The sequence below is a fragment of the Panicum virgatum genome, chromosome 3N (genome assembly GCF_016808335.1).
Source record: "Panicum virgatum strain AP13 chromosome 3N, P.virgatum_v5, whole genome shotgun sequence".
In the NCBI taxonomy this organism is placed as follows: Eukaryota; Viridiplantae; Streptophyta; class Magnoliopsida; order Poales; family Poaceae; genus Panicum; species Panicum virgatum.
In genome coordinates this window covers 59,207,270-59,232,057 of record NC_053147.1, presented here as the reverse complement: position 1 = coordinate 59,232,057, position 24,788 = coordinate 59,207,270, and the positions used below count along the sequence as shown (strand labels likewise).

The 24,788-nt window shown below is 45.3% G+C and overlaps 3 protein-coding genes across 6 annotated transcripts; 1 reads left to right on the top strand and 2 right to left on the bottom strand.

Moving 5' to 3' along the window:
* The first annotated feature begins 208 nt into the window (after positions 1 to 208).
* Positions 209 to 13,922, top strand: LOC120666388 (golgin candidate 6-like). The gene is made up of 18 exons (XM_039946226.1): positions 209 to 513; positions 766 to 818; positions 988 to 1,115; positions 1,209 to 1,408; positions 1,502 to 1,575; positions 1,660 to 1,729; positions 3,027 to 3,080; positions 3,180 to 3,275; positions 3,437 to 3,487; positions 3,584 to 3,673; positions 3,796 to 3,909; positions 3,995 to 4,066; positions 4,184 to 4,369; positions 4,906 to 5,003; positions 5,253 to 5,301; positions 5,412 to 5,477; positions 5,881 to 6,639; positions 13,196 to 13,922. The coding sequence occupies exons 1-18, from the start codon at positions 457 to 459 to the stop codon at positions 13,757 to 13,759; spliced, it is 2,781 nt and encodes a 926-aa protein (XP_039802160.1). The 5' UTR covers positions 209 to 456; the 3' UTR covers positions 13,760 to 13,922.
* A 281-nt stretch (positions 13,923 to 14,203) lies between these two features.
* On the bottom strand, positions 14,204 to 19,949 carry LOC120666387 (acyl-CoA-binding domain-containing protein 5-like). 4 transcript variants are annotated; one of them, XM_039946222.1, is made up of 17 exons: positions 19,673 to 19,949; positions 19,048 to 19,140; positions 18,390 to 18,468; positions 18,134 to 18,292; positions 17,966 to 18,043; positions 17,760 to 17,864; positions 17,336 to 17,402; positions 17,181 to 17,242; positions 16,952 to 17,091; positions 16,665 to 16,791; positions 16,461 to 16,575; positions 16,227 to 16,315; positions 15,878 to 15,961; positions 15,284 to 15,646; positions 14,775 to 15,212; positions 14,640 to 14,699; positions 14,204 to 14,523 (listed from the first exon to the last, which is right to left on the bottom strand). In XM_039946222.1, exons 2-17 carry the CDS (start codon positions 19,083 to 19,085, stop codon positions 14,446 to 14,448), a joined length of 2,082 nt encoding a protein of 693 aa, XP_039802156.1. In that variant the 5' UTR covers positions 19,086 to 19,140; positions 19,673 to 19,949; the 3' UTR covers positions 14,204 to 14,445. The 4 variants fall into 4 exon arrangements, with proteins under 4 accessions (XP_039802156.1, XP_039802157.1, XP_039802158.1 ...); XM_039946223.1 differs by lacking the exon at positions 19,673 to 19,949 and adding an exon at positions 19,509 to 19,628; XM_039946224.1 differs by lacking the exons at positions 19,048 to 19,140; positions 19,673 to 19,949 and adding an exon at positions 18,790 to 18,856.
* Positions 19,950 to 23,642: 3,693 nt separating this feature from the next.
* On the bottom strand, positions 23,643 to 24,305 carry LOC120663558 (glutaredoxin-C15-like). The gene has a single exon (XM_039942417.1). The coding sequence runs from the start codon at positions 24,201 to 24,203 to the stop codon at positions 23,886 to 23,888; it is 318 nt and encodes a 105-aa protein (XP_039798351.1). The 5' UTR covers positions 24,204 to 24,305; the 3' UTR covers positions 23,643 to 23,885.
* Positions 24,306 to 24,788: the final 483 nt, after the last annotated feature.

Here is a 24,788-nt window from a genome sequence, read left to right as displayed (position 1 = left end):
ATTATAAGGTGATTTGAACCAAAAAATATGGTTTGAGAGATAAAATGAATTAAATGGTAGTTTAAGTGGTTATGCGGACTTTGGGTATAGTTTAGAGACTAGTCTTTACATAATACACTCCTCCAAACCGCAGCCTGGGCCGCCACGTCATCTGGCTTATAGCAAATCAAGCAAGCAAGACGTTAATCCCCCGTGAACCCGACGACCGGCTCCGTCTCCCCCGAGCCAAGCCAGCTTGCCCCGACTCGCCTCCGTCGCATCCGACCCCACTTCCCCCGCTCCGATCTCCTCCGCCGCCGCGCGGCGGCGCCGGCACCGACCCCTCCCCTACCTCTCCCTTCCCGCCGAGGGCCTTCCCCTGGCCAGTTGATCCGCTGCCGGAGCGGTTCCCTCCTCCTCTCCTCCCCTCGCCGCCTGCCCCCGCCGTCCCGCAGGGGGCGCCGCCGTGGCGGATCCATGGACCGGTCGATCAACTTCCGCGGCATCGCCGGGAGCGCCGGAAACATCATGCAGGTGCGCCCGCCCGCTCGCCTCCCCCACGCCCCTTGACCGACCCCCGCGCCCCCCCTAGCTAGCTCCCGCTGGGGCGGCTGGGGGACGAGCCACTGCCTTGCTGCTTGCTGGGCGTTCGCCGGTTTTGAGTTCTCGCACGGGATGATCTACCGTAGTGGCAGTCAAGTGCAGTCTCCCGGTGCTGCCTAGTGGCTTGTAGAGCCGGTTCGATGCTTGCTAATCTCGGGTTTATCCTGGCGTGTGTCCTTGCAGGGGATGGGGAAATTCGTTTTCGGCAATGAGGGTCCCGAGTCCAAGGAAGATAGGTGGGTTAACAACTTAACATGCAAATTCCATGTTTGGTTTTTAAGTTTTTTACTTCACTACTGCTGTAATACTGGCCCAGTGTTAGTTACGCAGGGAAAAAAAAGTAGCAAATTGATTGGCGTGCATTATTCATATAAGTTACCCTACTATTATGCCCTGCGGATGCAGCTACGTCGAGAGATATCTTGACCGGATAAGCAACGGCACGATACCTGATGACCGGAGGTCGGCCATGACCGAGCTGCAGTCGCTGGTGGCGGAGAGCCGCTCCGCACAGATGTCATTCGGAGCAATGGGTATCTCCTTTCTCTCATCGCGCTGATATCTGCTCCTTAGCCCCTCTGGCAAGATTGATGCATGTTTACATTTCTTGCTAATTCGCAAAACAGGTTTTCCTATCCTCCTCAATGTTTTGAAAGAGGATCGGGAGGACGTGGAGCTTGTGAGAGGTGCCTTGGAGACCTTTGTGAGTGCATTGACTCCTATTGAGACGTCACAAGGGCCCAAGACTGAGGTTCAACCTGCATCGATGAACTCAGATCTGCTTTCTCGAGAAACGGAGAATATTTCCCTTCTTTTGAGCTTATTGGTGAGTGCGCATCTTATGCTTTCAAAACATGTAACTGGCATCACCTGTTTCATGTGTCCTGAGTCCTGAATTTTGCTCTTGTTTGGTCTGAAGTCAGAGGAAGACTTTTATGTGAGATACTACACAATCCAGCTTTTAACAGCTTTACTTACAAACTCGCTGAAAAGGTGCCCAGTAAGTCTTTTGTGTCCTGTTGAGATGCCAAAACTACATTAGAATCCCATGTAACTGCTTTTATTTCGGTATTTCAGATTACAGGAGGCAATTCTATTGATTCCTCGTGGTATAACAGTTCTGATGGACATGCTTATGGATCGTGAGGTCTCATCTATTTAACACCTACCTATTTTCTCACTTTCTCTTAGGAAGAACACATGCCATTCCTTGTATGCTTTATTGATTATTTATCCTTGTACGAGGACTGTATAAACCTCTGTAGGAAGACTGCATGCTCTTTTGCATGAAAATCATTCGTTTGCTCAGACTAGAGTGGTACTAAATCAATACTATGCAATCATTAAGTCTGGATCATTATCTATCATTTTCTAAAGGTCTGGTACGTGTGTACTCAGACTTTCTACTAACACTGAAAAATATTTTTACTTTATTGGCGCCTAATTGTAGACGCACATTGGAGTCTACAATTAGAGTCAGAAGGGTTCAGACTTAGTAGGACCAAGACCGAGTATATGATGTGCGATTTCAGCGCATCTAGGCATGAGGGTGGTGACGTTAGCCTCTTTGGGCAAGTGGTGGCCCATAAGGACACTTTTCGGTATTTAGGTTCGATGCTACAAAAGGATGGCGATATTCATGAAGATGTTAGGCATAGAATCTCAGCTGGCTGGTTGAAATTGCGTCAAGCTTCTGGTGTCCTCTGTGACAGGAGAGTGCCACAAAAGCTAAAAGGTATGTTTTATAGGACAGCGATTCGCCCGGCGATGTTATACGGTGCTGAATGTTGGCCTACAAAAAGGCGACATGTCCAGCAACTGGGTGTAGCAGAGATGCGGATGTTTTGGTGGTTTTGCGGGCACACAAGGAGGGATAGAGTCCGGAACGAAGATATTCGGGAAAGGGTAGGGGTGGCACCAATTGAGGAGAAACTTACCCAACATCGGTTGAGATGGTTTGGACATGTCTAACGGAGGCCTCCGGAGGCGCCAGTGCGTAGTGGGGTGCTAAAGCGTGTTGATAAGGTAAAGAGGGGTAGAGATAGACCTAAACTAACTTGGGACGAGTCGATTAAGAGAGACCTTAAAGATTGGGATATCTCAGAGGAGTTAGCTTTGGATAAGAGCGCTTGGAGACTAGCTATCAACGTGCCTGAACCTTGACCTTTGTGTATTTTGGGTTTCATCTCTAGCCTACCTCAACTCGCTTGAGACAAAAGGCTATGTTGTTATTGTTGGTGGTGGTGGCGCCTAATTGTCATAGACTCCAGTATGAGTTACTATTTTGAAAGATGCAGTTCTCTTGTAAATGATAACAGCGTATTGTCTGATGAGGTCCTTTTTTTATCCAAAGTTTGTTGTAAAAATAATCAGTTAATCACCACCAGTCCTTTTGGTATGTCTTGTTTCTCATATGGTTGCTTATTTTTGGTTATGTCTTGCAGGTCATAAGGAATGAAGCACTGTTGCTTCTTACTTATCTGACCCGTGATGCAGAGGTTAAACCTTTTTAATATTCAATGTTGATCTGTTATGTTACTAATTATTTTCCTCTAGACTTCTATAATTAAATTAATCATTAATTCTCTTTCTTCCAGGAAATTCAAAAAATTGTTGTATTTGAGGGTGTGTTTGAGAAGATATTTAGCATTATAAGAGAGGAGGGCTATTCTGATGGAGGTGTAGTTGTTCAGGTGGTTATCTTGGAACAACATAATTGGCCTTTGGAAAATTGTTTATTGGTGTTTTTTTGTCTGAAATTGGCTGCAAACTGTGTTTGTTCAGTTAAGCCATTTCTAATTTTCTATAGGTATATAAAGTTTAGTTAATGCTAATATGTTCCTTCATCGAGCAGGATTGCCTTGAATTGCTGAATAATTTAATTCGACACAGTTCGTCCAATCAGGTTCATCCTCCTCCCCGAAAACCATTCTGAAGTTTTAGTTCTTGAGACTCAGAGATCTTTTCTTGACACCATTCTTTACTTCGTGCCAACAATTAGATGCTTTTAAAAGAGACAATGGGCTTTGACCCATTGATATCAATACTAAAGATCAGGAGAGGCAGTGCATTTAATTTTACTCAACAAAAGGTATTATATTATTGTTCGCCTATCTGTTTTTTATGATAGATTCTTGGGATTATATGTCAAAAGTTATGTCTTAGTTTGCATTAGCTGCATCTTTACTCAAGCCATAATCTGTGTTTATTTAGACAGTAAATCTTCTCGGTGCTTTAAATACTGTTGAATTGCTTTTGACGGGGGGCCCATCCAGCGAATCAGGTAAAGATGCTAACAAGAACGCCAATCAAGCTGCATTGGCTCAGGTATCCTTTTCTCCCTTCATATTGTTTATGTGACATCTGAATGACTTGTAACTAAGTTTTATATGAATGCCCCTTATAATGATAGAAAAATATTCTGGACCATCTTCTGTTATTGGGTGTTGAGAGTCAGTGGGCCCCCGTTGCTCTTCGCTGTATGGTAATTCCCTTAGTTCTGTGCATTACTACTTTCTATTTGGTTGATTAGTTCCTGTATTTGTCTTTCCAACTTGTAAATTCTGCTTCCTTGTTTGGCACTGACCATATATATTTTTAGGCACTGCGATGTATTGGCAATTTGGTGTTGAGAAATCCGCAGAATCTTGATTCTCTTGCGAAAAAGCAAGTTGGAGAGGAACCTCATGTTCAGCCTGCACTGAATGCCATCTTGTCTATAATCTTGCGGACCTCTATAGCACAGGAATTTGTTGCTGCTGATTTTGTATTCAAGTGTTTCTGTGAGGTGGTTGTTCTTCTGATATTTGTCTGTCTTCTTTAACTATGTCTAAACTAGCAAATACTCCCTCCATTCCAAATTGTAGGTTGTTTTGGCTTTTCTAGATACATAGTTTGTAGTATGTATCTGGACATAGTGTATATCTAGGTGCATAGCAAAACATATGTATCTAGAAAAGTCAAAACGAACTATAATTTGTAACTGAGGGATTACTAAGAAGGCAGGGAACCATAGAAGTAAAATGTTCAATTTACGTTATTATCATCTGGATCACAATATTTGTTGCTAGCACATATGTAAATCAGAAATAAAAGATGAAAAGTGGGAATGAAAGGCCCAGCATAAAACTACGTAACATTGTAGACAAACTTGAATGGAACTCACAAAGTATACTTCTGTCTTTTTAGTAATCAAGGATTACTTGTTCAGTGTTATAATAATGTTCATCTAAATTCTTGACATGAAATTGTTTGGCTAGTATTTGTGTTAAACCACGCCTGACAAAGTGTATAACAATCTGTGGTTTGCCATTTGTGAAACAGAAAAATCCCAATGGTCAGGCATTATTAGCATCAACTATTGCTCCACATCCGAACCAAGGAGATACACATCGGGCTGCTAGTGACATGCCTTTTGGAAGGTTGGTCTGTTGGTTGTACATAAGTAGCAGTTTACATTACTGCGAACATTAGCCTTAGCTGCCTTCTCTTACATTTATAGATTAGCACCTAGCCAAGGGTAAAATAACATATACCTCCACTATTAGATAGTTTTACCATTCCATTCTTGCAGTGCTTTTGTTGCTTCTGCAAACTTAAATGGCTCATTGTAGTATCGATTTCATCATTCATCATCTGCACCATTGTCTTACATTTCTATTTGATGACAGTATACTTCTGCAAGCTCTGGTTTCAAGTGATGTTAATGAAGATATGGAGGTGAAGCTTTGTAAACCTAAAACTCCACTTTACAGGAAATTTCTACTAATGGTACCTGTTTAGCATTGTTGCAAGCAAGTTTCTCTGATGTTTCAACCTAAAATATGCAGGCATGTTGCAGAGCATCTAGCGTTCTTTCTCACATTATCAACGACAACTTGCAAAGCAAGGATCGTGTATGTAGCCTTTGCCCTTTTTACTTTTAGTGTCATTCTACCTGTATGTAGAGAAGCAACTATCCAACTGCTAAAAGTTTACTGCTGAGTGACTCCACTACTGTACTACTGTTTATAATTTCAAAAAATAAAATAAAAAAGTATCTACCATGTGACACATGGTCTTTTTTCCTTAATACATTCTTCCTTGCTTTTGTTGAGAGTTACTAAATTTGCTGGTTATTATGGTATGATTCTTCTTTATATTAAAGTAGCTACTAATTACTCATGTTATTTTTCTTACTATAAATTATTGGAGGGCTTAAGTGCCTCTTTTTTCCAATTGTATGACCACTTGCATGATTTGATAGCTTCTCATATTTCTTTTACATCCCAGGTTTTCTAACAACTAAAATTCCTTCAGGTATTGCAAATCCAGCTTGAGACACCTACACCATCCTTGGGACGCACGGAGCCGCTACTGCACCGTATTGTTACATGTTTGTCCATTGCAGCTTCAGCAGACGGAGAAAACAACCAAAGCAGCCACCTAGAAGAATCGTACATTCAACCTGTTATTCTTCGGCTACTCATCGTATGGCTTGTTGACTGTTCAAATGCTGTCAACTGCCTTTTGGAATCAGCAGTGCATCTGAACTACATAATAGAGCTTGCTTCAAGTAAACGTTACACTGCTTGTGTTCATGGTCTGGCTGCTGTGGTTCTAGGTGCTTGCGTCCTGTACAATGCTAGCCGTGAGAAGGGCCGTGACGCCTTTGCTGTTGCAGATGCTATAAGTCAAAAGATTGGCCTAACAACATATTTTTTGAGGTTTGATGAATTGCGGAAAAGCTTGGCACATCCATCGTCAAAGCAGCGGCACCGCAAGGAGCTTTCCCGCTCAAGTGCAAATAGCATGTCTGATTTCCAAGAGATTGAGGAGGATGAAACAAATAAAGACGATCAACACCCTGTCCTCTCAGAAATATTTGATTCACAGTTTGTTAATTTCCTCAATAAGCTTGAGTCTGATATTAGAGAAAACATAATGGACATATTTAGTCGGACAAAAACTGCAACTGCAGTTCTACCTGCTGAGTTGGAGCAGAAGAATGGGGAGGTTGATGGAGAATATATCAAGCGATTAAAGTCATTTGTGGAGAAACAGTGCAATGAGATGCAGGTATGTTTCCACTTTCCACTTGCCATGCGCTCTTAAGCAAAAACTTTCCCATTTGCTATATTACTTAGTACTTTAAAAGTTTGAAGATAAGAAATAATCTCCTATTATGCATTGCCATAAAAATGAAATGACAGTAATTTCTTGGGACTCCTGAACATAATTTGTATTTCAATAATCCAAAGTGAAGATTAAGTCAGTTAGGAAGGGTCTTTTGGCATGATTGCGGTTCTTACATGAGGAATGAGGTTATTCACTTGTGAGTACTGACTACTCCAGGTCCCAAAATAAGTGCACCTCTAGTTTTGTCTTTAGTCAAACTATCTTAAGTTTGACCAGGTTTATAGAAAAGTGGATCAATATTTAATACACCAAATAGGGTATACCTGCAGTCGCATATCAAATGGACGAAGGGAGAAATTTAGCAACACTTTTCCCGCAGGATCTCCTGCAAGAAGAGGATAATCTCCAACTTCGACTTGTCAATTTTATTTCTCATGAAAATAGCAAGTTAACTCAAAGAATTTATCACACGAATAGTCAATTCGTTCGAACTTGCTTATTAGTGAATTGGGAACAAGAAGAAAAAGATACTATGAAAATATATTTCATGATGGAAAAAATATATTTCATGATGAATCTAATGATACTTATTTGGTATCATTGTTAGATTTATTGGATAGGATCTAGTCCTCCCTTTTATTCCTGCGCACACCATGGCATGCGCCTGGTGGGTTGCCACGCACTTGTCCTGACCAGGCGTCTCCCCCTGATTCTGTTGCTATAAATCAGGTGGTTGAGATCTCCTTGGTTAGGCCTATATATTGTAACCTGAGTTCCTCAGATGAATGCAATCAATCTTGCGTGATTCACATCTTCTATCATGGTATCAAGAGACCGTCACGATCCATGACCTCTCGCTTCCGCATCTCTGGCCGCCGCCGCCGGCATCTCAGCCGCCGCCATGGCGCCTGAATCCCCCTCTGCATCCGACGCCGATGCCGACGCCGCCGTGAAGCGCCAGGCCGAGGAGGAGAAGGCCCGCCAGGCGCTCCTTGATGCCGCCAAAGCAGCCGCCAAAGCCGCCTCCGATGCCCAGGCCCACGTTCGCGCCGCGCTCGACGCCCTTGAGCGAGAGTGCAAGACCGCGGCGGACCTGGCTCGTGAGGCCGCCCTCGCCCGCGCCAAGGCCAATCCCAGAAGGACGACGACTCCAAGCACGACGACACCCTCGACGACATCGAGGCTGCCGTCATCGCTAACCTCCATGCTCAGGCCGCCGGCGTACAGGACATCCGGACGCTCGTCCCCATCGTCCTGGACCCGCTGTCGCCCCACTGCGATCGGTGGCACGACCTTCTTCTTCTCGTCCTCGAGCGCTACGCCTTGAAGTCGCACGTCCTCTCCGATGTCGCCCTCGCCGACATCTCGGCATGGCGCCGTATGGACGCCGTGATTCTCTCCTGGATCTTCGGCGCCGTCACCACCGAGCTCATGGAGTCCGTCCGCACCCGCGGCGACACAGCTCGCCATGCTTGGCTTGGTATCGAGGCCCAATTCCTCGGCAACCGGGAGTTTCGGGCGCTTCATCTCAACGGCCGCTTCCGCATCTTCGCCTAGGGCACCCTCTCCATCGTCGACTACTGCTCCAAGATGAAATCCATGGCGGAACAGCTCGGCGACCTTGGCGAGGTCGTCCCCGACCGCACCTTCGTTCTCAACGTCCTCTGGGCTTGAACGAGCGGTACGCTCACATGCGGGTTCACTTCTGGCGCTCCCACCCGTTTCCCAGCTTCAACGAGGTCCGCAACGACCTCCTGCTGGAGGAGCTCTCCATCGACTCCACACCGCCGGCGCCGACCGCCCTGCTCGCCTCCGCGCCCAAGCCCTCCACCGGCTCGGCCTCCTCGGGGGGCTCCTCCTCGACCACGGCGTCCCCTGGCGGTGCGCCCCACCCTGCGACTTCGTCCGCCCCTTCCGGCTCCAACTCCGGCAGCGGATCGAATCGCCGGCGGCGGCGCAAGGGCCAGTAGCAGCAGGTGGCGCCCTGGCCGTCCATCTACAACCCCTGGACGGGCCAAATCACCATGTGGCCCGGCCAGGGCGGCCACCAGCAGCAGCGCCCTCCCGCGCCTGCCCAGCAGCAGGCCATGCTCGCTGGAGCGCCCGGCACCCCGTTCCTGCTCCAGGCCCAGCTGCCGCCTGGGCTCCCCTCGCCGGCCCAGCGACTGCAACTGCCCCTGCACCCGCCGGCTCAACAGCAGCAGCCCACGACGCCAGTTCCTCCCTTCTGGACTCCCTGGTCTGGGTCTTGGGATCAGCAGTCACTTGCTAACAATTTTAGCACGATGACGCTGAATCCCCCCACTGGGACCAACTGGGTCGTCGACTCCGGCGCCTCTACACATATGACTCCGGACACCGGTAACATCTCACTGTTCTGTCCTCCCTGTTCGCCATATCCTTCCTCCATTATTGTTGGCAATGGGTCTACTCTTCCTGTCACAGCATGTGGTCATACAGTCTTACCCGGTCCACTTTACCTTAATAATGTCCTTGTTGCTCCTGACATCATTAAGAATCTTCTTTCCGTTCGCCGGTTTACGACTGACAACCACTGCTCCATTGAGTTTGACCCTTTTGGCCTCTCTGTGAAGGATCTTCGTTCCAGGAACGTGATCATCAGGTGCAATAGCTCAGGGCCCCTCTACACCCTGCAGTTCCCGGCGTCACCCACCTCCCCTTGTGCCTTTGCTACTGCTCCCACCGATGTCTGGCATCGACGCCTCGGCCATCCCGGTCCCGAGGCCCTCTCCAAGCTCATTAGTTCCACTACTATTTCTTGTACTAAGCACAATGCTACTCCCTTGTGTCATGCTTGTCAACTCGGTCGTCACACTCGTTTGCCTTTTTCAAATTCCGATTCGCGTGCTCTCAAGAATTTCGATTTGATTCATTGTGACCTGTGGACATCTCCAGTGTTGAGCGTCTCCGGTTATAAATACTATTTAGTCATTCTTGATGATTGTTCTCACTACTTGTGGACGTTTCCTCTTCGTCTCAAGTCTGAGACTTTTTCCACGCTGTCTCACTTTTTCTCGTTTGTGATGACTCAGTTTGGTTGTGCTATCAAGAATGTGTAGTGTGACAACGAACGCGAGTTCGATAACTCCTCCGCACGCTCCTTTTCCCTCACCAAAGGTGCCCATCTCCGGATGTCTACATCCTCGCAGAATGGTAAGGCTGAACGCATCATTCGTTCCTTGAACAATGTTGTCCGCTCCATGTTATTCCAAGCCTCCCTTCCCGCCACCTATTGGGTTGAAGGTCTCCATACCACCACCTACGTCCTCAACCGTCTCCCCACTAAAACCTTGGCTTTCGGCACTGCCTTCTTCTCCCTGTTTGGAACTCATCCCACCTATACGCATCTCCGCGTATTTGGTTGTGCTTGCTACCCAAACCTTTCTGCCACCGCCACCCATAAACTGTCACCGCGCTCCACGCTTTGTCTTTCTTGGTTACTCCTCGAATCACAAAGGTTATAGGTGCCTGGATTTGTCTACGAACAGGATCCTCATCTCTCAACATGTTGTCTTTGATGAAGGTTCCTTTTCCCTTTCCAGTTCGCCCCCATCCCCTAGTGATTTGACGTTCCTAGACTCTGAGCATAAGGACTCTGTATTGCCTATTGGGCCCTTTGCTAACCGTGCAGGTACACATGCTGGCGATTCCTCTGTTGTTGCGCCTCTGCCGAGCGCACCAGCAGAGCCGCCACCCGCGCCATGCGCGGCCCCCTGGATGACGTCTCCTCCCACGCCACGCGCGGCCACAGCTCCGGTGCTCCTGCCCTTCGCGCCATGCGCAGCCGCGACTGCGCCACGCGCGGCCACGGTTCTAGCGCCGCCTTCGTCGCCCGCGGCCACGGTACCGGTGCCGTCGCCGTCCCCCGCGCCACGCGCGGCCACGGTCCCGGCGCCGTCGCCGACCACCGCGACCACAGTCCCGGCGCCGTCGCCGACCACCGCGACCACGGTCCCGGCGCCGCCGTTGTCCCTCGCGCCACGCGTGGCCACAGTCCCGGCACCTCCGACGTCGTCCTCCGCACCGCGCACGGTGGCCAGTCACCCCCTAGTGGGGCTCACACCTACGTGCGCCGACCCCGACCGCCGGTGACCTCTGCTTCCCCGGCGCCCCCTGCTGCCCCAGTCGTCTCTGCTCCGCCCGTCCTCCCCAAGGGCGCTGTGCCGATTCCCCCGGTGGCCAATCAACACGCCATGGCCACCCGCGGGAAACTGGGCTTCCGGCAGCCGGCCGCGCTTCACGCCTTTGCGCCACCGTCTCCGGTGTCGTCCCTCCCCAAGTCCTACCATGCTGCACTCGCCGATCCCAATTGGCGCCGTGCCATGGAAGAGGAGTTCAGCGCCCTCATGACGAACAACACATGGAGTCTGGTTCCTCGCCCTCCTGGAGCAAACATTGTGACTGGTAAATGGATTTTCCGCATCAAATATAATGCTGATGGTTCTCTAGATCGATACAAGGCCCGTTGGGTTCTGCGAGGATTCACACAGCATCCGGGTGTCGACTATGATGAAACATTCAGCCCAGTGGTCAAGCCTGCCACCGTTCGCACAGTGCTATCATTAGCTGTTGCTCAGGATTGGCCTATCCACCAGCTCGATGTCAAGAACGCTTTCCTTCATGGCACGCTCTCAGAGACAGTCTACTGCAGTCAGCCCACAGGTTTTGTCGACTCAGCATTTCCATCACATGTCTGCAAGCTCAACAAGTCCTTGTATGGTTTGAAGCAGGCTCCTCGTGCTTGGTACAGCCGCTTCGCCGCTTACTTGATCAAGCTTGGATTTGTGGAGGCCAAGTGTGACACTTCATTGTTCATTTACCGCCGTGGGTCTGACACTGTTTATCTGCTCCTTTATGTTGATGACATTGTGCTGACAGCTTCCAGTGCCACTCTTCTTCGGAGCACCATCACAGCCTTACAGCAAGAGTTTTCTATGAAAGACCTTGGGCTCTTGCATCACTTCCTTGGTATTGCGGTTCGCCGGTGTCCTGCTGGTTTGTTCCTCTCTCAGCACCAGTATATCCTGGATGTCCTGGATCGTGCCGGCATGTCAGATTGTAAGCCGTGCAGCACCCCGGTTGATACTCAGGCGAAGTTGCCAGTAGTAGAGGGTCCTTCAGTTAGTGATCCCACTCAGTATCGCAGCCTCACCGGTGCCTTGCAGTACCTCACCTTCACTCGTCCGGATATCTCCTATGCAGTGCAGCATGTGTGTCTTCATATGCATGATCCACGGGAGCCTCATCTCTTTGCTATGAAGCGCATCTTACGGTACCTGCGAGGAACTTTGGACCATGGTCTTCTCCTTCGACCTTCCTCCACTTCTGAGCTTGTGGTCTACACGGATGCAGACTGGGCTGGCTGTCCTGACACACGCAAGTCAACCTCTGGCTTTGCAGTCTTTCTTGGCGGTAATCTGATTTCCTGGTCCTCCAAGCGTCAGTCCACCGTCTCTCGCTCCAGCGCTGAGGCCGAGTATCGCGTTGTTGCTAACGGTGTTGCAAAGGCTTCATGGCTCCGCCAACTGCTCCAGGAACTTCATCGACCACTGACTCGCTCGACTCTTGTCTATTGTGACAATGTGAGTGCCGTGTATCTGTCTACCAACCCTGTTCAGCATCAGCGCACGAAGCATGTCGAGATTGACCTCCACTTCGTCCGGGAACGGGTTGCTGTTGGCGACGTCCGTGTTCTTCATGTTCCGACGACGTCCCAGTTTGCTGATATCTTCACCAAAGGGCTTCCGACTTCGGTGTTGACCATCTGCAGTGTCGACGTTCCAACTGCCGGGGGGGGGGGGGTGGTGGTGTTAGATTTATTGGATAGGATCTAGTCCTCCCTTTTATTCCTGCGCACACCATGGCATGCGCCTGGTGGGTTGCCACGCACCTGGCCTGACCAGGCGTCTCCCCCTGATTCTGTTGCTATAAATCAGGTGGTTGAGATCTCCTTGGTTAGGCCTATATATTGTAACCTGAGTTCCTCAGATGAATGCAATCAATCTTGCGTGATTCACATCTTCTATCAATCATTAATGTTGCTACTTTTTTAATATGAATTTGGTCAAACTTAAGATGGTTTCACTTGGACAAAGCTAGAAGTGCATTATTTTGAGACAGTGGGAGTACTCTCTAAGTTGTAAAAAATAATTTAATCTTATATTTTTAATTAGGTAGAGTTGGTTGTAGCAAACTCAGTTGACTCAACATTTGAAAAGTTATTTTTTTTTAGATATTCTTTACGTAACATAGTTGTCTTCAATATAAGTTGTGAATGGCTATCCTTGTATAATATCTTGTTTAAATGGCCATAAATAGTTGCATATAGGTTGATGGGTTTCTGAAACTGATTGGGACTGAGGTGTGTTGTTGGCTTATTGCTAGTGTTTTTTAGACACTGTACTGCTCTGCCTGGCAGTATATGTATGACATAGAATAAAATGGTAGCAATGACATTGCTAATTGTATTTTTCAGGACTTACTGGCTCGTAACGCAATGTTAGCAGAAGAGTTTGTGAAAACTGGTGGTAGCAACACTGCAGATACATCCCAGAAACCTAGCAGTGGTCGAGAAAGGGTCCAGATGGAAGCCCTCAGACAAGAACTTGAGGGAGCAAAACGGCAGATAGAGTCGCTCAAAACTGAGAAGTCCCAGATTGAAGCTGAAGCAAACCACCAACGAAACCTTGCAGTAAAAATGGAGTCTGACCTCAAGAGCTTGTCAGACGCGTACAACAGCCTTGAGCAGGCTAACTACCGCTTGGATGCCGAGGTGAAAACCTTGCGGCAGGGAGGCGGCGTGCCCTATCCTGACGTGGAAGCGATAAAAGCACAAGCCAAGGAAGAGGCTGAGAAGGACAGCGAGGCAGAACTGAATGATCTTCTTGTCTGCCTTGGGCAGGAACAAAGTAAGGTCGAGAAGCTAAGTGCAAGGCTGGCAGAGCTTGGCGAAGATGTGGATGCCCTGCTGCAAGGTATCGGTGATGATACAGCCATACCAGATGATGACGATGAAGATGAAGATGAAGATGATGAATAGTAATACGATTAATTATGTGGTCTCCATGTGTAATTCGCCCTCATGTTGGGTCAAGATGTTGTGATGGCAAATGTACAGTGGATAATGTGTGGACAAAGTATCATTTCATTTTAAGTGATTCGTGGAGGATGGAGCTAAATTGCTGACTTGCCTCTTTTTTTTTATTTGGTTCTCCGAATGAATTTACATTTAATCAAATAACCAAGCTAATTTATATATTTAGGGTTACCTGTTTTGAGCACAGTAATGATGTTCAAGAATGCAACAAAATTCTTCCTCTTTTCAGATGCAGTGTTTGAATTTGGTACAGGTAACAAACACTACACATGTTGAAATTTCGGACTGACAAGTAGTGTCATTGTGGTGCAAAACTTTTGTTAATTAAACTGGGCTTTGAGAAAGGAAGATAACATCTGTTGTGACAATAATACCTTTGGGACATAATTCATGCAATCTACATTTGGATATCAATAGAGCTTGCGTTCAATCCATCAGTTATTTATAATTTTATCATATACCAGCAAATTACATATCAACAGATGTGACATGGTGACACATTTTACCTATTGTTGCATAAGATCAAAAAAAAAAGAAGAGAATTTGTGGCACAAATACACGATTTACATAGCGATGTTACAGACTCACAACAATTGTTGTCCACAAATGTAGAGATGTGACCACTACTGTTATTGGGGTTGTTTAGTGGGTGTCCCTGATCTCCCCTCTAGTATCTGCAGCCTTTGCTTGAGATGGAACACTTCAATCTGGCAAACGGCAAACGCCATGATCATCAGCCATGTTGGTATATTTGTTCAGTTGCATAACAAAAACAATTTTGATAGAATTCAATTTCATGGGTCAAATGTCTCAAATGGGGTACCTGGAGCTGGAAAGCGCGCGACTGTTCTCCTGCCAAAACCCTGCGAGTGGAATGCAGTTCCTGCAAGAAGACCAACTAAGTACAGACCCACAACAAGATCACGAAACATTATGAGTAAATATCAAGTTGCCTTGCCTTCTGGGTCTCATCTGTAACGGCCTTCAGGAACGCCACCTCACGCTCGAGGCACACATTATCGGCATGGACCGTGTTCGAAAGGCTGTTTGACTCTTCTTGAGCCAGCTCTAGGGCTGCTATCTTCTCTTTCAAGATCTCCGCCTCCTTATCCTTGCTGGCAAGCATCTTTTCTAGCTGCTCCCTGCTTTGAATGACCGAAGATAGGCTCTTCTCCAACTGGTCTTTGCTTGCTAACGCGGTCGCTAGCTGGTCTTGGAGCACGGTGTTTCTTCTTATTAAATCTGCTATCTTTGTGTTGTATAGGTGACTCTGGCTCACGTCTGAAGAGCATCTAGCGATCCTTCTTACATTTGATCCCCCAGTCACCATAGTTTCTATTTGTGCCAGGTCATTCTGAATACCAGCTCCTGTCCTTGTGCTCCGATGCCCTTTTGGCTGCAAGACAATCTATTATGCAGGGAACCACAAAATATGTTTCTCAAGTGATTAGTAGGTGCAGTACTTACAGTGCTTTCTTGACATGAAGAATAGTCATCAGCATCGTCATATCTGTCATCATCGATCGGTTTCTGAAGTTTTTTAGCTAAGCTGCACTCTTCTACTTGATCCAAATTCCTATGGATTGAAGTGCCTAAATTGTGTTGCTTCAACAATGACTCAGAGAGGGGTTCCCTTCTAGGTGGCTGTTCTACCACAGAAGTGAGACTATGCCTTGCAACGGAACTGTTAGAGTACAAGGGGGCACACTTGTTGAGATGATCAACAAGCTCCTTATTGCTCGGAGAATACTCATACAGCACACGGTCCACTTCTGGGGCTGACCGCAAACTAAAAGAATGCTCATTTTGCAGTACCACAAATACTTCAACCTGCAGGTGGTCATATGGTTAGGGATACAGTTCAAGTTGATATGAAAGCTTCGAGATTCAAACCTTTTTCAATTAACTGCACATGATTTAGTAAGAGGAAAACATAAATCTTAAATGTTCCAGACGCTGGAATGACAATTTTTTTCAGAACCCAAGATTATGGGAAGTCACACTCCATTTTTCTTTTTGCAAGGTGACAATCGGTTCTTTAATCGAAGTTCATTGTTTCACCTTGTTGCACGGCTCCTTTTTGTTCCCTCCAAAAGCAATAAGAGCGATCTTGTCCCTGTGGTAGAAAGGAACCATACTGAAACCCTGCATGAGCAGTTGTTTTAGATTTTTGGTTGGTTAGATGAAATAATGTAAACTTAAAGTAGTGAGAGTATGAGACACTAGAACTGCGCTTAGCACAATGGAAACGAAAGAAGAATTTTGAAGTGATAATGATAATCTTTTGGATTGTTATCAGCAAGAATCCAAACATGAAGGTTAACATTTCCTTCCACTATTTTAGTATTTGCTCCATGGAATGTTTTAACACTATCGAAGTTAAAAGGAGTCAGAAACCAAATGGACTTACTTTCTTTGAAGTTATTGATGAACTAGGGGGCACTACACAAACAGACCACTTAGATTGTTGGATATCAAAAACCCAGGTTTCCACGTGTCCTGAGAATTAGATATCTTGTCAGAAATCGCAAATGAAGCAAGACAGGACATCATTCTAACAATACATGTATTGTTCGTATAAGAAATATAACCACCAAATCATTTTCCAGTCACTGTATTCATAAGTAGAGAGCTTCAGACATACGTTTTTTCTTGCTTGCGCCACCAGCTATGTACCACTTGGTTCCACACAGAGCTCCGCTGCAACCTGCTCGGGGTGATGGGTGATGACCATGAGTCTTCGCTCTTGACCACACCATCTGTTAGTGTTAGGAAGCGAAAACTGTGAGTATCCGGCAACATGGAAATGTACTGAGATGACCTGAATAGAGGAAGCTCACAAACTTACTGTCTCAAAATCTAAAGAATACAAGTCATTAAGGGTCTTCGATTTTGAGTGGCCTCCGAAAATCAGGAGGATCCTATCATCATACAGTGCAGCGACATGATTGGATCTCGGAGAAGGTCCAGCGCCTCTACAACAATGATCTTTAATCAGTAACCCAAGAGTGCGAATTAAATCTAACCACAAATTGGAAAAAAAAAACAGATGCACTTAGATGAGGAGTGTTGAGAGTTGGGACGACAATAGATCGGTACCAAAAATGTAGTGGCCAAAATCTAAGAATGACTTACTTATAGTTCAATGGAAGCCATGTTGATGATTTGAGATCAAACATGTGAAGGTCATGTCGTTTCTTTCCTTTTGTGTCCTCGCCGCCAAAAAGTATCAATCTAGCACCGGCTCTGATCACTGTGTGGCCGCTTCGAGCTGCCTTAACTCAGGACCAGAAGACAATTCAGTCAATTCACATGAAAGTTTGCCAGACTGACAAAAGTTGACTCCCAATATAAAAGAACTTACAGGGATATCACCCTTGGCTTCAACAAGGGACCAAAGTTCTGTTTCAGTATTGAAAATCCATACTGCAGTAGAAGTGGAGTTATTAATCATTATCTAGTTGAGGAAGGCATCAAACACTTATAAGTATTTTTCGGATTTATCTAGCATCTGCAAACCTGATAAACGATCAGAAGCAGGCTCAGTTTTACCTCCAACAAGAATGACACTATTTTCCCATGGAACCTGTATATCAAGCAAATGTTTCTTACAGTGTCAAAAAGAGTGCATACGACAGTGTATAACCGATAGCACTCATTTTTTTCTTTGGCTAATAGATCCCTGACCAGTGTTCCAACTTTCGTAACTTCAAGTTTAGATGATGTCAAGTGCAAGTTATATCATCCACTGTAAATTTTCAGCTAGCATAATTGGCTAAGGGCGTAAGAAAATCTTGACCAACAGAAATGCATACCATAAATACTTGGGGACAACTGCCAATCTAGCTGAAAGAGTTTAAAAGTTTTCATCTTGAAGGAATGACCATATCGGTAATTTAGGTTTTGAGAAGCACACAACAACAGTGATTTACAAGAACTATACCAGACAATGACCTCTGCAGGCTGGCAACTTGGTAGAACGTCCACTTGGTGATGGCCGAACTTTAGGCGGTGCAGAATCCCAGCTAAGCTTCTCTAAATTGAGTATCTAATTAATATAAACAGTAAATTCATAGGATTAATTGATAATAACATGGTAATTAATGCAGACTTCCAATCGAAACAACACAAAAAGAAAGATCCCACTACCTTTGTATCATTTAATAAGTGACGACCAGAATCACCACCAAACACTACCATCTTGCTACTTACAATGGCCGCTGCATGCTGTTTAACCATAGTTGAAGATGTGTTAATCGAAGACAGAAATTTTGTCAAGGTATATGAACTTATCTAGTTACATTTTCAGTCGATTACATAGAAACGAGGAATAGGTTTGTCTCCCTCTGTGGACAACACAGTCCAGTTTTCAGAAATATTGAAAGAACGACTGTCGAGATCGAAAGTATCTGAAGAGCAGCGGTAGGAAAGATCATCTGCGCGGCCGCTCACCGATGTTGTAGCAGCGTCATCCCCCTGATGAAGATAAAATTCCAAGAGCTAACGGTCACGATGTGCCCAAAATACAACAAGATCAATACTACATACAATTACTTCAGTCACAAAGGCTCACATTAGGTAGGCTGAGCTGTTTCGTGGGGCCACCAAGACTCCTGGAGCTATTCAAAGAATCATTATGGTCACCCTTCAACCTGGAAAAAGAAAGGCAACCCCCAAGGGATCAAGACAAGGATATAGCAACCAAAGCAAATGTGGAAATAGGATTGATCATCAGCACCAAAATGTAAAAGGAAGCTTGACCTCAATTGAATGCAATGCTAAAAGAACACGGCAACATGTATTTATATGGTGGGATCTACATGCTGACTCGATTCATGAAGCTGCATGACCGCACGAATTTAGAATGTATCCCATCAATTTTTATCAACAGTACTATTCTAACCAAACATAGCCGTTTGGTAGTCAGTGAAACCAAATCAATTAACAGCCTACCAAAAGAACAAAATGCTCACAACATGTACTGATAATCATGAAGCGCCAGATGATGAACCGATTCAGGTGAAGGTTCTAATTTAACTGCGAAAACTAAAATGATTGACTGATATTCTTCTCTCTCTTTTTGCGAAAGATGTACTGATATTCAAGTACACAAAGAAACCAAGTTTCAGGTCAAAGCTCCCCTTGCCATCATCACACGGCAGGACAAAAGGAGTTAAAAAGGTAGGAGAAACATCGCACGATGAAATCAAAGAACTGGGCGTAATATTCACCTTCCAAGTTTCACCCGGCGCCGCGAGAAACCAAACATATTCCGGACTGTGCTGTCTCTCCAGTTCAGTTCAGGGACAGGGCATCAGCCTCCCCTGTTATCCGCAAACAAGTCAAGTCAATGCAAAAAATCATTTGGGAAAAAAATACATGGGGTTGGTTGAGAGACCGAATCATGGCGGAAAACAGGGGACTGAGACCAAGAACCGCAGACAAATCCATGGGAAAAAAATTCGTCCCCAAAATGCCACCATCTAGTGTAGCAGTGAGGAAGAACAAGAAACCGCGAAGGGGAGTAAAAGCTCAATCATGAAGACAAGGGCAGGAATCGAGGAGAAATCAAGAGGCGAGGCGCTTGGGAGGAAGCGACGCATCCGCATTGTTCGGATTCCAAGAAGCAGCATTCCCAACAAGACAGAATATCAGACGGGCAGCAGGAAGAACTCGGAGAAAGTGCTGACACCTTTCGCCCCCAAAAAGTTAATACCAAGAAATCCTCTTAACGGAAACCATACGGATCGCAATACCACCAAACACCAGAAATGCCGGAGAAATCAGGAAAGAAATCAAGGGCATGGAGAACGATCCCGAGAGGAAGACGAGGAAGGGGAGGAGCTGGAGCACTACCTCTTGGGTTGGGTTGGTGGTGAAGCACGGGGGACAGAATCACAGGCCGCAGAGGACGCCGCGCAGCAGCCAAAATCTGCAGCGAAAACGATGGAAGCTACCCCCTTCCACCTCTCACTCTCACAAGATTCAGCGCCAGAGAGAGAGAAGAGAGAGAGCTGTGTGCCGTGTGCGAGAGAGGAGGGAGACAGAGGACAGAGGGGCCAGGGAAAGGCTGCGGAAAGGCGGTGTGATCTGCAGCTGCGGCGGCAGCAGCCTTTTCGTCCTCTGTGGCCGGCGGATGAACAGGGGAGCTTGTCCGCTGAGGTGGCTGCTGGTTCTTCCTCTCTCTCTCTGCTCCTGGTCATTCACTCCTAGTCACCGTTGCCAGTCAATGGACCATGGGAGGAATGAATGAATGACCGTTTCAGAAGGTGGCTGTAAACGTCATCTCACCTTGATGTGAAAACGCATTTAATTGTAACGTTTCTCAAATGGTTTGTTGGTTTACAAATAATTATTTAAATTCGTTAGTTATGGTAGAGTCATCACACAGTTACCAAAATTATGATCTAGTTAAGCAAGACCAAGATTATGAACTAGTTAAATGAGCCGGAGTAGTGTTATGGTGATCACTCCTCTTACATCACATAACACTCCCTCTTCTCTCTTCTAATATGGTCTTACCCGACATCATAGCACACTAGAACACCCTTTCCGATCTGACAAAGTATTATTATTAACAGATTTGTCGTGGAAACCATTTTTGTGTACCGTAAATTCATGAAATTGGATTTTATTTATCTTTATAATAGAAAGTAGTGTCTTTCAAAAAAAAGTAGTTGCACAAAGCTACTAATTATCAAACGCAGTATATGTTGATGTCTAAATTGTTTGGCCGTTAGCGTCTTATAATTTATAATGTATACATAACCGTAAAATTGATACAAGGTGGCATAGATAGATTCTTATATTAGAATGTCGCACCTGGCATTTTTGTACGACACTAGAAAAATCACTAGGCTGTACTGGCTTTCAATTTTATGTTGGGGATTGATTGCTTTAGAAAAATCTCAGGGTACGGTGCTTCACTCCATCACCAGATAGGAACTTTGTTGTTTCTCGTGAAATCCTAGAGATGTTTGACGATTTCCAAAGGGGGTCTCTACCCCGTGTCGCTGGTTTGTCAGATTTTGTTTTTCCTTTTTGATGATGTGAAATACAGTGCAGACGCAGATACTGACAAACACGCATGCACATTTATTCTTATGAATACACACACAACCCAATCTATACGGGCATCTCCGAAAGATTCAGTCATAGATTTGACACTTTGTCCTAAGTACGTGCAATCAATGGTTTATTACTGAGGCATCTTGGGCACATTTTGTACCACGATAATCTTGTTTATCTCGACCCTTTTTAAGAAATATTTCTGCCTTTTTGGGGTCATCTATTTGGATTTGGCTCGTCACCTGTCTTGCGATGGGGACAAGAGTGGCTGAGTGGGAGCGACGTTTTCAGTGAGGATCTTGGAGCGTAGCAAGCTCGGCATCCCGCCTGCACACACTGCGCACGCGTAGCCACGCCAACTGTGCGGCCTGCGGGATGGTATCCGTGAAAGCTGTGGTTGCATGTTCAGAAACCACTCATGGACTCATGGTACTCCTATGTACCCACATTCACCATATGCCAAAACCAAAATCATACATCAACATAATCTCCATACAAACTGAAACTGAAACTTGTTCTACAGGCATACAACACATGCATGCTCAACCATGCGTATATAGATAACCACATAACTTGCAGATCATCAGACAAGTAGTACAAGCAATTAGTAACTGATATTACCACATAATAAAGGATGGGTGAGAGTGCCAGCTCTACTAATTCAATGCCATATGACCCATGGCACATGATGTGCATGCAAATATGGTCCTGAATGAAACTCCCAGCATGACCACAGCACAGTAGCACTGTAGGCACCACTATTCGGTGCCAATAAATACCACACGACCAGAACAAAATGCAGTGCCCATGCATCCTCCACCTCTCTCACAGAACCATCGGATCAAAGATTGGACGACCCGTATCCGCCGCCCGAAGAATATAATTGAGTTTTTGGTTGATGGACCATGCGTCGTCCATGGGTAGTATGCATTCTTGTGTGGCTAGGCTAGCTGCTGTGCCCCCCTAAATTCAGAGATCTGTTGGCCCATCTGGATCTGGGCATGCATGGGCTACTGACATTATTCAACAAGTCTGGCTCACTCGCTTCACTAGCTACTCTCTTCCTCTCTGGACTGGACTGTGTGTCAGCATTCAAATGCTACCAACTCTCACATGGATGGCCTCCGAGTTTAGGTGGTCGGTTGCATGTTACTCGAGATTATATATGTGCGTATGTGATCTCCTTGTTTCTTTTCACAACTTGATATATTCTTGCTGGGGTACAAGGTTCTGATGCAGCCACATTGTCAGTACGTGCAAGTGAGCATGGATGGAGATGGTTGACAGGGTGGGCACGTACGGCATGGAGTGCGATGGTTTGCAACTCAATGAAAAAACTAGCTAGTTTTTTTTTTCTCAACGACCGACAAATGCATATCATGTTGACGTCTGCTGTTACTGCAGTGGTTAAATTTCTTTTAAAGGGTATTGCAGTGGTTATTAGTGAAACAAGAAGAGCTAGCGAGATAAAGTCATATTGTGTAAGAATATGGTGTCATCTACTAGTCGGCTAGCTTTTTGAACAGAGAATATGGCCTATTTTGAAGATGATGTTTCTTAAAATAAATTCATTTTACTAGCATTTTTCATAAAAAGTTGCATCATCTAGTTCCCCTGGAAATAAGGCGATGCGATTGTAAATAACCTCTATGTTTCGTGGTAACAAAATGGAACGTAATAACACTAGAACCACCCTCTTTGCCCAAATATTATTGTTTGATAAAAAAAGAGAAATTGAATGGAAACTTTGGGCCTGGCTGTTGCACAAAATTTGTATTCAACCCTCTTATTTGGGCCATCAGCCCATCTCTTTGCTGTTGAATTCTTGCTCGCTTGGGCCAGCCACTGGGCCTATCTATATATGTCTGTCCAGGGACGCTTTGTGTCATTGTGTGGGGGCACATGCATAGGTAAGGTTTGGAACAAAATTCACTATTTTTGAAGGGTCATGCTGTCACATGCAATTTGTCTCGCTTGCCACATCTTTGTTTATGCCTTTATTTCTTTTTTCGACCCCACGAGAACATCATCTTCTGACATCAACAAGACTACCAGAAAATCTCTGAAATTCAAACGAAGTCAAGGGATATGGTCCCAAAAAAACCCCTCAAACTAATAAAAGAATAAAAAATAACATCATATCCTTTGCTAAGCATATAATCCTAAAATATTTTCCAATATGAAAATTTACTTTTTGGAAGATGAGTCCTATTTTGCACCTCATGGTATTTTAGTTATTTTTTTGAAGTCAGCACCAATTTTCTGATGTTTGTATCAATATTTTCAAAGCTTTATTTGAATTGTTCTGTGTTTTGCTTGATGGTCTTTTACTGGTTGACCAGATGGGATTGCAGAAAAGAAAATCAAGATAAGAGCATCCGTAAAGGAGAAAGGCATCATCATTTGAAGGCAAGTTCCTTGGTAGCAAAAGGAAAAGTTTCTGTAATTAATATTCCTTAGAGTTGTTCTGTACTTTTCAACTCTCCTTAAAGAATTATGAAAAGAAAAATCAAAGACTCCGCTTGTACAAGATGAGAAGTGTTCATGCATTTAATAGAGTTTCCACTGTACGCTCCATGATTATATATATGATGACTGGAAGAACAATCCAAGAACACAGAAGAGAGTGGTAACTCAAAATTCATATCTCATTGGAAAAACTGGAAAGGGGAGGCTACAAGACCCTTTACACCCTTTTCAGCCCTGCTAGGTTACACCAGCGGCCAAAAAAAGAAGAAGAAAAACTCACATGTTGGGTTTAATTATATCCTATAATCCTAACCTTCCGTTTCGATCGGACGGCCCACAAAGGCGCCTCATATATATCTCTGACTTGTGAACATATTCTGTAGTGTATAATTAAGTCTTAATTTAATTTAGATGCCTGCAATTAGTTAGTTTCCTCCAGGCAAGCTAAGGTGTAATAATTTTTTTGTATAAACCCAGCAAAATTTAGGGTGTGATTGCTTATTGTTGTCATCATCGCGATGGATGGAGGGATTCAGAGCCATATGGCGCCGGCGGCCTTGAGCATGGGCACGAACTTGCCGGCGAGGTGCAGGGACATGACCTTGTTGGTAGAGCCGACGAGGTTGCCGCCGATGAAGACGGCAGGGACCGGCGGCGAGCGGCCGAGGCGGCGAGCGAGCTCCCGCTCCATGTCGCGGCCGCGCGGGTCCTTGTCCAGCTCGTGCACCGCCACGCACACGCTGAGCTCAGAGATCAAGAGGCTCAACACCGTGTGGCACATCGGGCACGGACTCCGCGTGAAGATCACCACCGCCTTCTCCGTCGACAGCCTCGACACCCTCTCCGCCATCGCCGTCGTCTTCTTGGTTTCTCTGGATCGAGCTTGAAGGTGAAAAGTAGATAAGCTAAACTTGGATGTCCCAGCTAGTATAGTCCTCAAGTATGTGAAAAAGTTGGATGTTCCAAATTATAAGTCATTCCAAGAATTTTGGAGAGTCAAACTATCTTAATGTTTGATCAAAATTATAGAGAAAAATATAAAGATTTATGACATCAAATAGGTATACTATGAAAATATAACTAACAAAGAATCTAATGATATTTAATTGGTATCGTAAATGTTATTATCTTATTGTATAAATTTGGTCAAACTTGAAAAAGTTTGACTCACCAAAATTTTTAGAATGACTTATAATTTGAAACGGAGGGAGTATTGACTAGCTCAAACATTCTATTTTCTGAAGTGGCACTCGTACATTCACGTCTTGTACGAGATACTTATTGGAGTTATTCACTTTGCCACTGAATGCAACATGTGCCTTACTCTAAACTAAAATTAATGGACTCCAACATCGAGAGTCCAGGACTCAACAAACCCTAGTTCATAGCTAATTATTGTCTTTTCATATGGATAGATGTAGCCCAATTAATTAAA